This window comes from Euprymna scolopes, chromosome 41 (assembly GCF_053919585.1).
Source record: "Euprymna scolopes isolate OS-2025 chromosome 41, ASM5391958v1, whole genome shotgun sequence".
Classification (NCBI taxonomy): Eukaryota; Metazoa; Mollusca; class Cephalopoda; order Sepiida; family Sepiolidae; genus Euprymna; species Euprymna scolopes.
Genome location: NC_136522.1, coordinates 4,088,502 through 4,105,000, shown reverse-complemented (window position 1 = coordinate 4,105,000; position 16,499 = coordinate 4,088,502). Strand labels below are relative to the sequence as shown.

The following is a 16,499-nucleotide window of genomic DNA, read 5'->3' as shown; positions in this document are numbered from 1 at the left end:
AATTTTTATGGGTTTTGTGATTTCACTAAGAACATCGTTTAAATTGTTTTCCAAAATAAATTTCAGGAGATCAATTACTTGGCAATATTCATGGATATCTGACCTACTATAAAATATTTCTAGCTCAGTTTCAAACTTTTCTTTGTCAATCATGGGATATGCTTCAGTTGTCAAGGATATCTCGTCTGTAGGTAGTTCTTTCTTAAAACTAGCAAAGCTTTTCTTGTTAAACAATTTAGCAAGTATTAAATGTTTAGTTGAAGAATATCTGTCCGTTATATCAACAGATATATAGTCACACAGTTCTTTAGCTTCGCCCTTGAGTGTTTGTGAATAATTTTCACAGTATTTGGTGTTTCTTATCTCTAAAATAGCAGTTTTGAAATTTGCTATGTATTCATTGACTTTATATATGCTAATTTCCCGAGATTGCATTTGATTATAAATAATTTCAACATGAGACATAATTTGTATGAAATAGCTTTAACCAAAATATGAAATTTTCATCGTTCAAATATTTCAGAATTCCTGTCGCTTCTGCAACGGTTTCATCTACATATGATGTTGACTGAATTTCGGTGAGACATTTTTTTAATGCTTGAACATTTTCATGAACTCTATTTATGGTCCGTATGTTAAAGTTCCACCTTGTGGCGGATGGACGTGGAATGCTTACATCCAGATGCTTCTTGAGAATGGACAGACGCTGTGGTGATCTAGAAAAGAAAGTCGGAATAGCCAAAATGTTAGAGATAAATATTCTAGCATTTCGTGTAATGCTTGCTGCATTCCTCATTATTAAATTAAGTTGATGCGCATAACAGTGAGTGAAATGTGCATTACTATAAACTGCTTTTATTTTCGCCTGAACACCAGCTTTTTTGCCTATCATGACATTTGCACCATCAAATGTCTGAGCTATCAGTTTTTGGCGATTCCCTTGAAGGATTATATCCAATTGTTGTAGAATACATTTTGATATTCCATCAGCGGTTTGGTTTTCTGGAATAAAGAATCCCCAAAAGCGTTCAAGTATCTTTTCATCCAAGACGTACCGTAAAACAATGATCATTTGTGTATGTTCAGACACATCTGTTGTATCGTCAGCCATGACAGCTACAAAGGAAGCTTTGCTAATTTCTGCCCTTATTTCGTCACGGTATATTTGTAAAAGACAGTCAAGTATGTCATTCTGAATGGTCTTGGAAACACCTTTGAAGACACTACTGGTTTCTAAGTGATTCTTTAAATCTGGATCTAATTTAGATGCAAAATTTATTAATCCTCTAAATACACCTGGATTTACTGAATCATCTTTTTCATCATGTCCTCGTAAGGGAGTTTCAAAGTTCCCACAAAAGAAAATACAATCTATTATTTTAGATAAAATTTCACGGTTCTTCTTAACATTCATGTTATGATGATTGATTGAAAGTCTGTAGGCCTCACTAAGTTTTTCTTTAATATTTACGGTCCCCAAAATTGATAGGGAAACTACATTGTCAACGTGCTTCTTTGACTTCTCATGCTTTTCAGTTCTATCTTTCATTTTGCTAATAGTTCTGAAACCATCTTTTGTCCACGTTACATCACCCCCTAACAACAAACAAGGAAAGCAGAACAATGCCTTTTTTAGTTCACAGTCGCAAAGCCAACTTTTCCGTTGGTACCAGTCAGAATTAAAGCTACGAATATACACTTTGTTGTTGCTAATGCCTGGCTGAGATATTTGAATATCAGGCGTTGAACGGCCTCTTTTCTTAATTTCAACTTTATCATGGAGAGGCAGCTGTGAGAACTCAATCTGTTGAAGTTCACTTACCGTCACAGAAGTTATTTCTTGGGGATGCAAGGAGGCCATGGTTAAATTCTTTTTATATCAATTGTATTGGGAAAGGTAAGTACTAGTCAGTCTATTAGTAGAATATCAATTAGGGTAGAAGGAATACAATGTTTACGTGCTCCTCTTTTTGCGATTCAACTGAACCGGAAGTTCTAACTGAGTTGAATCGTACTTTTATAACTTTTAGATAACAGATTTTTATCAGCGAAAATAGTTTTACTATTTAAAAACGTTTTTATTTATAAAAAGCTTGTTGTTAATTAAAAATAGGCGTATAACAAAATAAGCTTGGCATTAAAATTGTCTTTTTTTAAATACAAATATTTTTTAACTTTGCCATTATAAGCCGTCGAAAAAGGGATAATACGCAAAAACATTTTAATAAAAAAATACTATTTTAAATTGTGTACACTTTAGAGAGTAATAAAAAATATACAAATATATTTCTTTTAAACTTTACAGATTAAATAAATTTTATGGGCTTTTCCGCAGGCAAACAAACGAAAAACATTTTTTTAAATACATTTTATTTACAATGTTTTAATAATTTATTTTTTCATAAAAACAAAATCTTGGAAATTTACTTGCTTGTACACGATGGTAAAGTTAGGAGTTTACCATTTAAAAATGGTTTTTATTGGATAACAGTTTTATTTAAAATTTAAAAATGTGTTTATAACTAAACTTACTTTGAAAATAAAATATAGAATAAAAAAAGTTTACATGTTTGTACTATGAGCAACATTTAAAAACATTTTTTAACTAAAATGTATTTAAAAAATAAAATTTTCTTCGCTTTTCTATAGAAAAAAATGTAAATATTTTTTATTCTGTAAAGTTTAACTACCATAAAATGAATAGATTTCAAACTACATAAAAACACAAACAAAATAAGCCGTACGTGAAAAAATAACATTCGTTACGTTGGTAGCTTTACGGGTAAAAAGCCCGAACACTTTTAATTAAAAAAAAAAGTTTGGCATATTGTATATTTTTGTCTGCTTAAATCGCATTTAAAAGTGTGAGGATTTTTTTAAAGGTGGATATTTATTTACAAGAACACTTTACATATTTTAATGATAATAAAAACAAAACATTTGTAAACAAGCCTTTTAAAAAAATAATAATATAAGCGAAAACACGCAAACACAGTTTTTCACGAGCGTTTGGAACTGCGAAAACGACAGTTCCAACTTAGCTTTCATTCGCCGTCTGAAGCGGGCATGCGTATAAGCGAACTTCGCTAAGAATGTGTAACTGTGAATTTCGCAGCTCCAAGCAAAGTTTTACTTTTATACTTATATGAATATGGGGACAGTTATCGACATTAAGCTTCAGGATTATATATATATATATATATATATATATATATATATATATATATATATATATATATATATATATATATATATTATTATTATTATTATTAATATGATATATTATCACATAGAAAAGAAAAAATAAACGTATTATTTTTACCGTGTATCGATAATATTGAGTAGAAATGATTGGGGGTGCTGCAGTTCCACAGCTCCAGGCACAAGCCGCCACTGATTATTATTATTATTATTTACGTTTTTATACAGTATGACTTACCTGGTATTTGGAGGGGTCTTCATAGAAGTTTGATGTAATTCTGTTCAATGGTTTTCCAACCTATACGTGATAAACGGACGCACACGCTCCATTATAATAAATATTCTTTCTTTGCATTAGTAGTAATGATAATAATACTTTTTATCATTTATGACCCAACCGACATTCGAATGTAATACTTTTCTCATTTGTTCCAATTCTAGTGACTTCATAATTCGACAATCAATTTCCATTCATCATCGATAACAAAAATCGAAGTATTTCGCTTCATTACAATAATATATATTTATAATAAAGATTCTTTCTTTTCATTAGTAGTAATGCTACTAATATTTTTATCATCATTGACCCAATAGACATTCCAAGGGTTCTTCATAATAAGTGTTTGGTAATTCTGTTCAATAGGTTTGGAAACTATAAGTGACAGTCGCAAAAACATATGCATTTTAATAAAGATTCTTTCGTTTTTTAAGTCATTGGTTGTTTACATTTGTTTTTGTTTTTTGTTGCTTTTTGCTTATATTAGTCTCTATTATTCACAATTTACGACCGGAAGTCATAGTTTATTTGCATTATCGCCATCATTTAATATTTATGTTGGTCTTCAATATTCGTGCACTAAAATGCGATTCTTTTCTGTTCATATAATTCTTAAAAACCAAAAAGTAACCATTGAAGACTAAATGCGTTATTTGCAAATTTAGCCATGGTTTTGCACACGAAATCATTCAAAGTGAGTCAAGTTTTTGGTATTACGATATTCGTGCACTAAAATGCGATTTTTTTCTGTTTACGTCATCGATGTTTGATTTTAATACGAGTTATCTTTCTTGTGTTTCAGAGTCACAAACATGGCCGCTTTGTTGGTTGGTAGATTGCGTCGAGCAAGAGCAGAAGACATTGGCCCGATTGGTGTCGTCTAATAATAATAATGATGAAGTTCATTGTAGGCTTTTAAGGGACAGGGTTTTATCATGTCGAAGTGTGTATGTGTGAATGAATGTGTTTACAAATGACTGACCAGCCTTGAAGCATTAAGAAGCATAAAGACGGCCATCAACCTCAACCAATGACGTTTAGATCCAACAAGCTGGCCACAGAAGATTCTGAAAAACCAACGAGTGGCCATGGAAAACCAAGTACGTTCTTTGCAAATTTAGTCATGGCTTTGCATACTAAATCATTCAAAGAAAGTCAAGTGTTTGTAAAGTTGGTATTACGAGATAGATAGTAAGGGAGATTACGAAAGAAGTTTTGTTTTTACAAAGGAGTCACCACTCATCAAGGCCCGGAGGCCACTCGAGGATAGGGGTTAATGAGGAAATATAGTAATCTTTAGTTGTAGAAATTAACTTGGATTACTTAATTATAATAAAAATTCTTTCGTTTTTTTTTTTGCGATTTGATGTGATGCATACGCTTTTTTTTTTTTTTTTATAAAAGCCTTTCTTGTGTTACAAAATCACAAACATGGCATCTTGTTAGTTGGTTGGTTGGTTGGTTGTTTTTGTTTTACGGCATATCAACCCTTTTCGGGTTATTTAATGGCGAATCCAAAGATTTTGAAGAAAATTGTTTTTAATAGAATATATTTGTTTTCACGTCGGTTTCTATTTAACCCATAGTTGGGACCCTAACAGGTACTACCACTCCGGGTCAGAGTGGACCTGGGAGCAATGGTAATTAAAGGGTGGCTCCACACTCCCCAAAGCCCACAAGCTGGGGGCCTCACCACTGGATATAGTTTAAGGTCATATCCAGGACCCCCATTGAGGGACTTTTACCCTCTGCAGGGGGGGGGGGTCGGCGTATTCTAATGCCCCACCGACAGAGCCTCTTTGTTAGTAGCTTACATCGAGCATAAGCAGAAGACAGTCATCCGATTGGTGTCGTCTAATAGAAGGTCAAGGGTTGAAGTTAATTGTACGCTTTTAAAGGACAATGGTTTTTCATGCCGAAGTGTGTATGAGCTTACAAATGACCAGATAATCATAAAGCCTTAAGAGGCATTTAGAAGGCGATCAATCTTCACTAAGACAGTGTCCCGATTGGTCTGGTTGATAGAAGCCTAAAGGTTGACGTTCATTGAAGTCTCTAAAGGGACAAGGTTTTTTTTTATGCCGGTGTGTATGTGTGGATGAATGAGCTAATTTCAATTAACGAGCGGAAGTCACGGATTATCTGCCCTTTATGTTGGCCTTCAATATTCGTGAATAAAACGTTCTTTTCTGCTTACGTCACCGAGGTTTAATTTTAATCCGAGTTGTCTTTCTTGTGCTACAGACTCACAAACATGGCCGCTTCGTTGGTAGCTTGCACCGAACTAGAGCATAAGACAGTGATCCGATTGGTGTCGTCAAATAGTAGGTCAAAGTTGGAGTTCATGTAGGGGACAGGGTTTTATCATGTCGAAGTGTGTATGTGTAAATCAATGTGTTTACAAATCTAGGGGACTAAAAATTAGAGGACACCGGGGAGGAGTAATCTGCCCCTGCTCTAAGGCTGGTTGGTTTTTCCCTTTGGTCACGGGCAGACGTGTTGATTTTTCCCTCTCAAGAAGAGGAGAACCTTCGTTCTACCACGAGGTGAGCTCTGAGAACTTTTTCCACCAGTCGGTGAGTCTTATCGAACTGTCGCTATTGTATTGTGTTTTATTGTTGTTTAAATGTTTGTCAGTGTATAATAAATGTGTAAACGTAATTGGGCAATTGTGTTTATTCATATATTTTTTGTTTGGTTAAAATTAACACAAACGACCGGACAATCTTGAAGAATGAAGAGAAGTAAAAATGACCATTAACCTCCACTAATGACGTTTAGATCCAACAAGTTGTTCAGAAGATTCTCAAAAAAAAACAAAAAAAACATGGACGAGTGACCATCGAAAACCTGGTAGGTTCTTTGCAAAGTTACACGAAATATCATGGATGTCTTCCAATGTTTATTCGACTGCAAAATTGATGAAGTGAAAACTTAAACTTTACCAATTTGAGCCAGAATCCAAAGGGAAAGTAATTGAATTATTGCGAGGCTATATAATGCATGTTCACGACTTAGCAATAAAGAAAACCATTATACCACTATATATATATAAAACTACATTATTTATTTAAAACTAAACAAAGCAAAGTTCATACATTAGTGCAATAATTTGGTAATCACGTAAGGATGTGTGATAGTGGCTTGTACGTGTTGACATCTGTGGAAGTGTGCACAAATAGAGGTTATAGTTCATACTTTACACGAGCGATATATAGCTTAAATATAACAGTCTTGAATTGTTCATATTGTATTAGCTCTATATGTAAGCATCTTACACGTAACTATGTTTATACAAAAAATATGCAAGCCTACCTCACGTTTCTGTTGTCGCTCTCCGAGTGCATACTTATGAAGCGCGTGGTTTATACGTGTGCATGGCTTGGTGTAAATCGAAAAGGAGAAAGGAGAGAAGGAGACGGAAGCCTAATGTCAAAGGTCACCGGAAATACATGCGCCTCAAAGCCGTGTGAAGCCTGCACGTGCTCCGCTCCATGCTTGTTCTGTGTCTGTATGTTTGATCCAGACAAAGCAAGTTTGGCAGGTTTAAACGGCTCACTATACATCTCATGGATGTCTTCCAATGTTTATTCGACCGCAAAATTGATGAAGTGAAAACTTAAACTTCATCAATTTGAGCCAGAATCCAAAGGGAAAGTAATTGGATTACTGCTTCTTTGTCCGCCTTGGTAAACACTGCCTGCAAATCTGACATGTCTGTTACCTCCGAACACAAGAATTGAACTCTGAGATGGGCATATTTGCTGACGTCACAACCCTCTATAACAGACACGAGGAAAAAAACGAGTAAACACGTATCCAAGGCAACGGTGGAAACCATAGAGGAAGATCTCCAGTCTATAGTGGAATGAGGACAAAAATGCATGGTAACATTCGATGCTGCCAAGACTAAGCTTCTTTCCTTTCATAACTACTGCAGCAGCCGACAGCCGCTACTAACAAGCTACATCTCACAACTGCGAGATTTGAAATTAATTTCCCCCTGGCTTGTCCAATCACAAGTCAGCTCTCTATTACGTGACGCGAGTATATAAAAGGCGAAACCTGAAACTATTAACCCTTTTGGATCCTGACCCTGCCTGGGTGCAGACTTCGCCCGAGGCTGCTGTCCTAGACAGGATGTGAGTACAACGAGCTAGCTATATCTCTCTTTTCAAACTCCTACTTGCTTCCACGTGCCGTACCCAAACGAACAACATTCTATTATCACGCAAGAACACCTCTCTTTCTTTCTTCTTCAACAGAGCCTGACCTATATCTAGTTGCCGGATATTTAATCTTCGTTCCCACACAACGAACTCTTCACGACTTCTATAAATACACGTGCGCATACGAACAATGAACTCATCATACTAATACGTTTCTCTCTTGTACTCTTCTAATAAAGCTACTAACGAAGATGACAAATAAAGTTTGTTTATAAAATGTTAAAATGAGACTTCCTTTCGTTGTCCTCATTATTAACTAAACTACTCTCAACCACAAACTCCTCGGCTCAATGTTCATGGGGGAAAATGAGTTGGAACAGATACGTTGAGAGCATTGCCAAAACTGCTGCGAATAAGGAGGGATCTCTCTACCGTGCTACGCCTGAGAGTATCCTGTATCTATACAAGGCCACCATTCGCACATATATGGATATTGTTGTCACATTTGGTGCATCTGTTACTAGTCTCTCACTCTTAGACAGGGCTCAAAAGAGAGTTGACAACCTAATAGCTCCCGCACTATCAGCTAGGCTTCAATCTCTGGCCCATCGACGAGACGTTGCATCCCTCTGACGAGTTTACAAGTATTTTAATGGTAGGTGCTCGTACGAACTACAAGCCTTTGTCTCTCCTCGACGTAAATACCCCCCCAACAAACCCGACAAGCAGCAAAATCCCACCCCTACACAGTTGAGATCCCTAGATGTCAGAAAGTCTTCTACTCTAATAGTTTCTTCCCCAGAACTGCAGGAATTTGAAATTCTCTTCCAGTTTCCTGCTTTCCTGACTGTACTGAAATGCAGAAGTTCAAGTGTAATGTAAACAGACATCTTGTTGCTCAACTCCCTACACAGTATCCCTGAAAATGATGTCCCAGATAATAGCTCCCTACATCAAAGTAACACTGTGCCTTGTTTACGGTTGTAATATTTCTAATATATAAACGGCCATATGTCTGTCTGTCTGTCGACCTGTCTGTCTGTATGTTTGTCCGTCTGTCTGTCGGTAAGTCTGTCGATCTGTCTGCCTGTCTGTCTGTCTGTCTGTCGATCTGTCTGTCGATCTGTCGGTCTGTCCGTCTGTCTGTCTATCGATCTGTCTGTCTTTCTATCGATATGTCTGTCCGTCTGTCTGTCTATCGATCTGTTTGTCTGTCTGTCTGTCGATCTGTCTGTCAGTCTCTCTGTCTGTATGTTGATCTGTCGATCTGTCTGTCTGTCTGTCTGTCTGTCTGTCGATCTGTCTGTCGATCTGTCGGTCTGTCTGTCTGTCTGTCTGTCGATCTGTCTGTCGATCTGTCGGTCTGTCCGTCTGTCTGTCTATCGATCTGTCTGTCTTTCTATCGATATGTCTGTCCGTCTGTCTGTCTATCGATCTGTTTGTCTGTCTGTCTGTCGATCTGTTTGTCAGTCTCTCTGTCTGTATGTTGATCTGTCGATCTGTCTGTCTGTCTGTCTGTCGATCTGTCTGTCTGTCGATCTGTCTGTCGATCTGTCTGTCGATCTGTCGGTCTGTCCGTCTGTCTTTCTATCGATCTGTCTGTCTTTCTATCGATATGTCTGTCCGTCTGTCTGTCTATCGATCTGTCTGTCTGTCTTTCTGTCGATATGTTTGTCTGTCTGTCCGTCTGTCTATCTATCGATATGTCTCCATATTTCCAAACTCTATCTCTCCGAAACTAAATGTCGTAGAGCAGAGCGCTAGGGGCCTCAAATAATTGGACGTTTTATGGACCGTTCTTTTAGTGGTCTTTAGCTGGTTAAAATGGTTGAAAAAAAAATCATTACAAATTTTGTACATTCATCTTAGTTTATTTTTAATTTTTAATCAGTTCATATGCGTGTCACGTTGGTACAGTGGTAACGTCACCAGCTTTGAATGCTATAGTTTTGGTTTCGATTCCAGCTGATAGCACTTAAATACTTTTGAAATCACGACTCTATAATAATATATAAGAAATCTGGACAAATTAAAATATCATATTTAAGCGTATTTTACAACCGTTCAAAGCCCCTCCTCCCGCCAGTGCGATAATAAAACAACAACAGCCCCTCTAAAGACTGTTGTATCGAAATTGCAGTCATTTTTTTTTAATTTCCAGAGTAATAAATACATACCTGCAGGTTTCGAACAAAGCAAACGCCAACTTCCTGTACAGTTGTGAGTGTAAAGTATGCCGTTGTGAAATATAACACAATCCTCGCCTTGCTCCGGTTCTCCAGCCGCCCACCAAGTTTCGGGACAACAATCTCTTCCATCGCTCCATTCGAAACCTGAAAAACACATTCGTTATATTCATAAACAAGAAGACGACACGTCAATTGAATTTAAAAAAATGAATTAAAAAATTGAACCGACAGAAGACGTTTGTAAATTTTATTATAATAAAAACACAACACTCTCTCTCTCTCTCTCTCTCTCTCTCTCTCTCTCTCTATATATATATATATATATATATATATATATATATATATATATAGGGTGACCCAACAGAGGACATTCAATTATTTTTCTGAGCATTTTACAGTCAACGGAGAAAAAAAGAAAAAAAGGCTAAAGACCCTAGTGTTTTGATGTGATGTTATGACCAACGTTTCATTTCATTCGGACAAAACACTACGAAACCCCGTTTATTTTTGGGTCACCCTGTATATATAATATATATATATGTGTGTGTGTGTGTGTGTGTGTGTGTGTGTGTGTGTGTGTGTGTGTGTGTGTGTAGTAGTAGTAGTAGTTATAAATACACATACTGTTTCGCTGTATCACAACTCTTCAGTGCGGCTAGACCAGCACCCTTCCCGACCCAGAATTCAAATCTATAATCATCAAGTTGATAGTCGGCAGTCTACTCTATGCCCAATGAGATCGGTGCCTACAAACGACCTCCTCAAATGTCTATTTACATAAACATTTGAATGCCGCTTTTACAGTGCTCGATTTGTTTCTTTATTTACAAAGATTTACGTATGTACACGCATATATATATATATATATATATATATATATATATATATATATATATATATATATATATATATATATCAGGGGCGGAGATGGGACTAGTGCCACTCGTGCCCGGCACGACCAATAACTCGGTAAATGTTATTCAAAATGGATTAAAAAATAGATCGTTTGGTCAGAGAAATGTAGCCGAGAAGCGAGAAATTGTCAAAATTACGCGCCCAACTCCTTTATTGGTGAATAAGGTTAGAACTCGTTCGTCCCAATCCAATTGGTTGAATGACATTGACTGGTTATGTGCGAGTAAATCTGAGTAAAAACTCTATTGTTGGCCTTGCTTGCTTTTCACGTTTAATCAGGACAATCATGGACTTATACTGGCAAGGTACGTTAGGCAATCTGTGCTATACAATGGAGAGTCACGCAATAGCAATTATGATGACTTACTTTGGGTCCACGAACCATGGGTTGGGAACTGAAGTTGACAGAGGGCAGTGGGGCACGAGTAGCAATAATAGGCTAGAGTCGCCACTGATATATATATATATATATATATATATATATATATATATATATATATATATATATATATATATAATTGGTTGAGAGATTCCAACGAGAGAAAAATGTATATTTAAATAAGAAAGGTCACCAACAATTGCTATGTATTTTTTAACATTATTTTATTATTCCGTGTTTTGATTTTTCATATAAAAAGTTATCATATTTAGATCATTGTAATAATGTTTTGAAATCATTGAAATAGTTTTTTACGCGTTTCAGACGTTCTGTTTAGCGTCCTCTTCAGAAATTATTCAAAATGTAAAATAATTAAAATATATTTAAAATGGGTTCAGAATGTATAAAAGCATTTTAGCAGTCCATTTTGGTTACATGTTTCCCGAGCGGATGAAATGTCTGTAAATAATTCTAAATGTCTTCATGGGAGTGTTGCCCACCTAACCTTCTTATCAGACCATGGTCATTGCTGTCTTTTGCTTTTCCCTCTCTTTTCTCCTTTTACTACTTTTTATTTATTTTTTTATTACTTGGGTGGAAGTGAGGGCCGCGTTGGTACTTGGTCAAGTGGGTGCGCAGGTGTGTGTGTGTGTGTGTGTGTGTTTCCTTGTATTGGTTTGTAGAATGTATGTTATATGTCTAATAGTTTTATGACATTATAAATTTATTTGCTTTCCTAAGAAAGCAAATGTGATACAAGTTCGTTTTTTAATTTGTGTGAGGTGGGGGGGGGGACCGGCTTCTCTGAAACAGGGGTAATCGGTAGAGATTTTTTCATTTAATTATGATTTTGATTTTTTTGGATTTGTAGATTTTAGTTTCTTTCTATTGTGATTTCGTTTTAGTCTTAGTCATATGAGGCATTCATAATATTATGTCTGTTTAAATAAAAAGGCTTATTTATGAATAGACATAGGTGATTTTTGCTTGTCTCCCCATATGGGTAGGACCAGATCCAGGATCGCTTTTTAGTGTGGGAAGATCTCGCTCCCCGGAAGGGAGGGGACACCTGGAAAGGCACAAGTATAAGAATGAGAATTATCTCAGTCATGTAGGATTTCTCCTCCACTGACTGAGGGTAGGAGGGGTGGGTGCAGTGTTAGAACAGATACTACACTGTGGTTCTAGGTATATTTTAGTGTTGTAGGTTTCGAGGTAAGTTGGTATTGTTTAATGTGCTATACTAGAGATAGGAGTGTTGTGCCTGTGTGTGGCTGAGGGTGTGTGTTTGTGTCTTTTTATGTATCGGTTCTCATTTAGGTGTGGGGGTGTACATGTGTATGAATGTGTGTGCGGGTGTGTTTTGCAGTTCATTTGTTTGTGTGTTGATATTAAGCTCTGTTTAATTCGGGAGTGAATCTTGTTATGAAATTTTTTTCCTGTGTAAGTAAATAAAAGTAGTTCTCTGTTTGGAAGATTGACATTATTTGAAAAACAAATCAACATACTTCCCCAACAGACAAAACAAATTCTCTATCTATATAAGAGCCAGGTACGTCCAAGGATGGAATACTGTTGCCACATCTGGGCAGGAGCTGCTAGAAAGGACTTGTCCTGCCTTGATAGAGTTCAAAATAGACTTCGTAGCCTCGTAGGAGATGTCCTTTTCTCTTCCCTGCAACCTCTATCTCACAGAAGAGATGTTGCGAGTTTGTCTCTGATGTATCGTTATTTTCATGGAAAGTGTTCGACTGAGCTTCAGTCTATGGTCCCCCCTCGTCTAACTTTCACAAGAAACACTCGTCTAGCTGAAAACACTATCAATAATTCCCCCCCATTCTTTATCTGTGCCTAAACCTAAACGTAGATTCCATGAACAAAGCTTCTTTATTAGAACTGCACGCCTGTGGAATTGTCTTCCGTTTTCCTGCTTTCCGGCTGACTACAATATAGTTGTCTTCAAGTCTAACGTAAATAAGTTCTTGATGAGCCGTTCCATATAAGTTATCAAATTTACCAAATTTTCATTACTAATGATTACTATATTGCCCAATTTCTACTGTACACTCTTTAACCCTTATCCTTGAGTGGCCTTTTGGCCTTGATAATGTGGTGATGCCTGTGTAAAAAAAAAGAAACTAAATACTTTCTTTGAAATGCTCTGAAACCTTAACCACCAACAAAAAGAAAAAAAACACCAGTAATCTAACACGAAAAACAAAATCAAGCACTTAAAAAAATCCGACTTAATAGCAACATAATTATAAAGGAAGCAGACAAAGGGAGTGCGGTAGTTATCATGAATAAAGACTACTATAAAACAAAAATTTTAGAAACACTAGAGAACGAAACCTATTACAAAGCAATGCGCTCTAACATAGACAACACAACCAAATCTAAAATCACAAAACTCTGCGTAACATACAATACAACATTAACTAAAAACGAAAAATACTTCCTTACAAACTTCACAACAAAAACAAACATCTTCTATGTACGACCCAAAATACGCAAATCTAACGAGGTAATACATGCCATCAACACGCAAAAGTCAGAATACATAAGCATCCCAAACCCTAATCACCTCACATTCAGACCTTAGTAGCAGGACCAGCATGCCCAACAAGCAGACTTAGCAACCTAATAGATATATTATTACAACCCTTCACCGATTTAGTTAGAAGTTACATAAGAGATGACGTACACTTCCTTAGCTCCCTACCACAAACAGTAGACGATGGGACAATACTAGCCACATTCGATGTTAGCAGCCTATACAGCAATATCCCACACAACTTGGGGAAAGAAGCTATCTTTACTGGTTAGACAAACATACACAGACTTTACACCCCAGTTTTACAAAATAATTCGTAATTGACAGCATTGACATAATCCTCAACAATAACTCCTTCGAATTCAATAATGACAATTACATCCAAACACTAAGCACAGCAATGGGTACTAAAATGGCCCAAACATATGCCACCCTTACACTCGCCTTCCTGGAAGAGATCCTTTATGAAAGGATAGAACAGAAATACGGGCACAATATCAAAACACTCTTCATAAAATCTTGGGAAAATACCTGGACGACTGCTTTATCCTCTGGAAAACCACGTGGGGGATATCAGAGAGCTCCACACTATACTACAAAATCTACACCCAAATTAATCTTCACCCTAGAGCAGAGTCCCATAGAACTACCTTTTCTAGACATCCTAATAACAATTAAAAACAACAACATAATCACAGACATCTACCACAAACCCACTTCAAAAGCTTTACAACAACTATATATATATCAAATATAAGCAACAAAACACCAACAAATTAAAAACAGAAGAAAAAGAACTATAATTTGGTATACGGCCCCATACAATCAAATGTTAAAAACAAAACTTGGCAAGAAATTTCTAGATCTTATTGAAAAACACTTTCCCGCAACCAACCCCTTACACAAAATCTTCAATAAAAATACCTTGAAGTTATCTTACAGTTGTTGCGAAAATTTAGAGATGATAATTAAAGCACATAATAACAAAATACTAAATGAAAACAATGTAAACAACAACAAAATAAACAATAAAAAAGTAGACACCATGACAGAAATAAAACCAACACTAGCAGAAATAATAATAATAATAATAATAATAATAATAATAATAATAATAATAATAATAATAATAATAACAAACCAACCCCGGACAAGAACAACCATACCATAAATAAAAATACTAATAACGAACAAGATAAGTGCAATTGTAGACACCGCACACTTTGCCCAGTCCAAAATAAATGTCTAACAAAAAGCGTAGTTTATCAAGCAACAATATTTGCGAAAGAAAACCCGAATAACAAGAAATATTACATAGGCATGACTTCCTTAGATTTCAAAACCCGATACTATGACCACAAAAGCACGTTCAAAAATAAAAAACACTGTATAAAAACAACACTAGCGAATAAATACTGGGAACTCAAAGAAAGCGGACATTCGCCGGTAGTCGAATGGAAAATAATGAGACAAGCTACCACATGCAGACATTTAGACGACCCATGTAAATTATGCCTCCATGAAAAATTTTCTATCCTGTACTTTAAAGAACCTCAAAATCTATTAAACTGTAGGCGGGAAATAGCAAACAACTGTGTTCACAAAATAAAACTTACTCTAGGATAGCGATACAAAATAGCTTTAAAACTAACAATAACAATAGAAAACAAACAAATAAATAAATTAAATAAGCATGAATATACATAAACGATCACACACATATATGTATATATATATGTATATATGTATATGTGTGTGCATTATTGTGTACACATAGGTATATTTATATGTATAAAAAAAAAGGAGAACGGCCACCAAAAACCACTAACCTAGTTCTAAAACAGATCCTTTGTTTGATAAAATGCATGCCCATTGGCTGATAGGAAGAGGCGCGGTGGATACTAGAAAGCTGATTGGCCAACTAGAAATCCTCAACATATATAAAAACAAGAAGCAACGACAGAATTCGCGCATAAGCCTGACGAATCCTATAGTTGGATGAAATGCAGAATATTCAGTGTAGCTTAATCGCCATATATATTTTATAAATTACTAACTAGCTCTACCTACGTATTGAGCACTTTTGAAGTAAATACTTAAAGTTTACGCATAAATCTATACTTTCGTATATTAAATTTATGTGAATAAATGAAGTAGTTATATATATATATATATATATATATATAAAATTTAAAGAAGATTAGAACAATAGTCTAAAGAGCTGAGTGTATTTTAATGTAACAGTGAAATTACTAGTTTAATTAAAATACAGGAAATAGAAAGTGCTCGTTGTAATTTAGATATATAATAAGCTCGATAGTTAAATGTCCTAGAGCTAATTCAATATTAAGTAATGTGATTTATAATTTAAAATTTAAAAATTTAACAAATTTTTAAAATTTAAAAATCAAATTTTAATTAAATTAAAAATCAGTTTCATAAGAAGGAACAACAACAAAATCAATTAAAAAGATAATTGATTTTGTTGTTGTTCCTTCTTATGAAACTGATTTTTAATTTAATTAAAATTTGATTTTTAAAATTTCAAAATTTTTTAAATTTTTAAATTTTAAATTATAAATCACATTACTTTATATATATATATATATATATATATATATATATATATATATATATATATATATATATATATATATATATATATATATACTCGAGTCTATGTAAATACATATTTGCCCAACATAGTGCAGGATCCAATACCATTGGATACCTATCGTTTAGAGTAATATTTTATTTCCTTTTTGAAAATAGCATTATTTAGTAAGATGACTTATAAGTATTTTTAAAATACCTT

The 16,499-nt window shown here is 35.1% G+C and overlaps 1 protein-coding gene across 2 annotated transcripts in view; it reads right to left on the bottom strand.

Annotated features, from left to right (window-relative positions):
* Positions 1-16,499, bottom strand: part of LOC145266697 (uncharacterized) — a 49,052-nt gene that overhangs the window by 19,786 nt on the left and 12,767 nt on the right. For both annotated transcript variants that reach the window (XM_080122623.1, XM_080122622.1), the window contains exon 3: positions 9,825-9,980. In XM_080122623.1, coding sequence (XP_079978749.1) covers positions 9,825-9,980 — 156 coding nt within the window. The remainder of the gene's footprint in view (positions 1-9,824; positions 9,981-16,499) is intronic.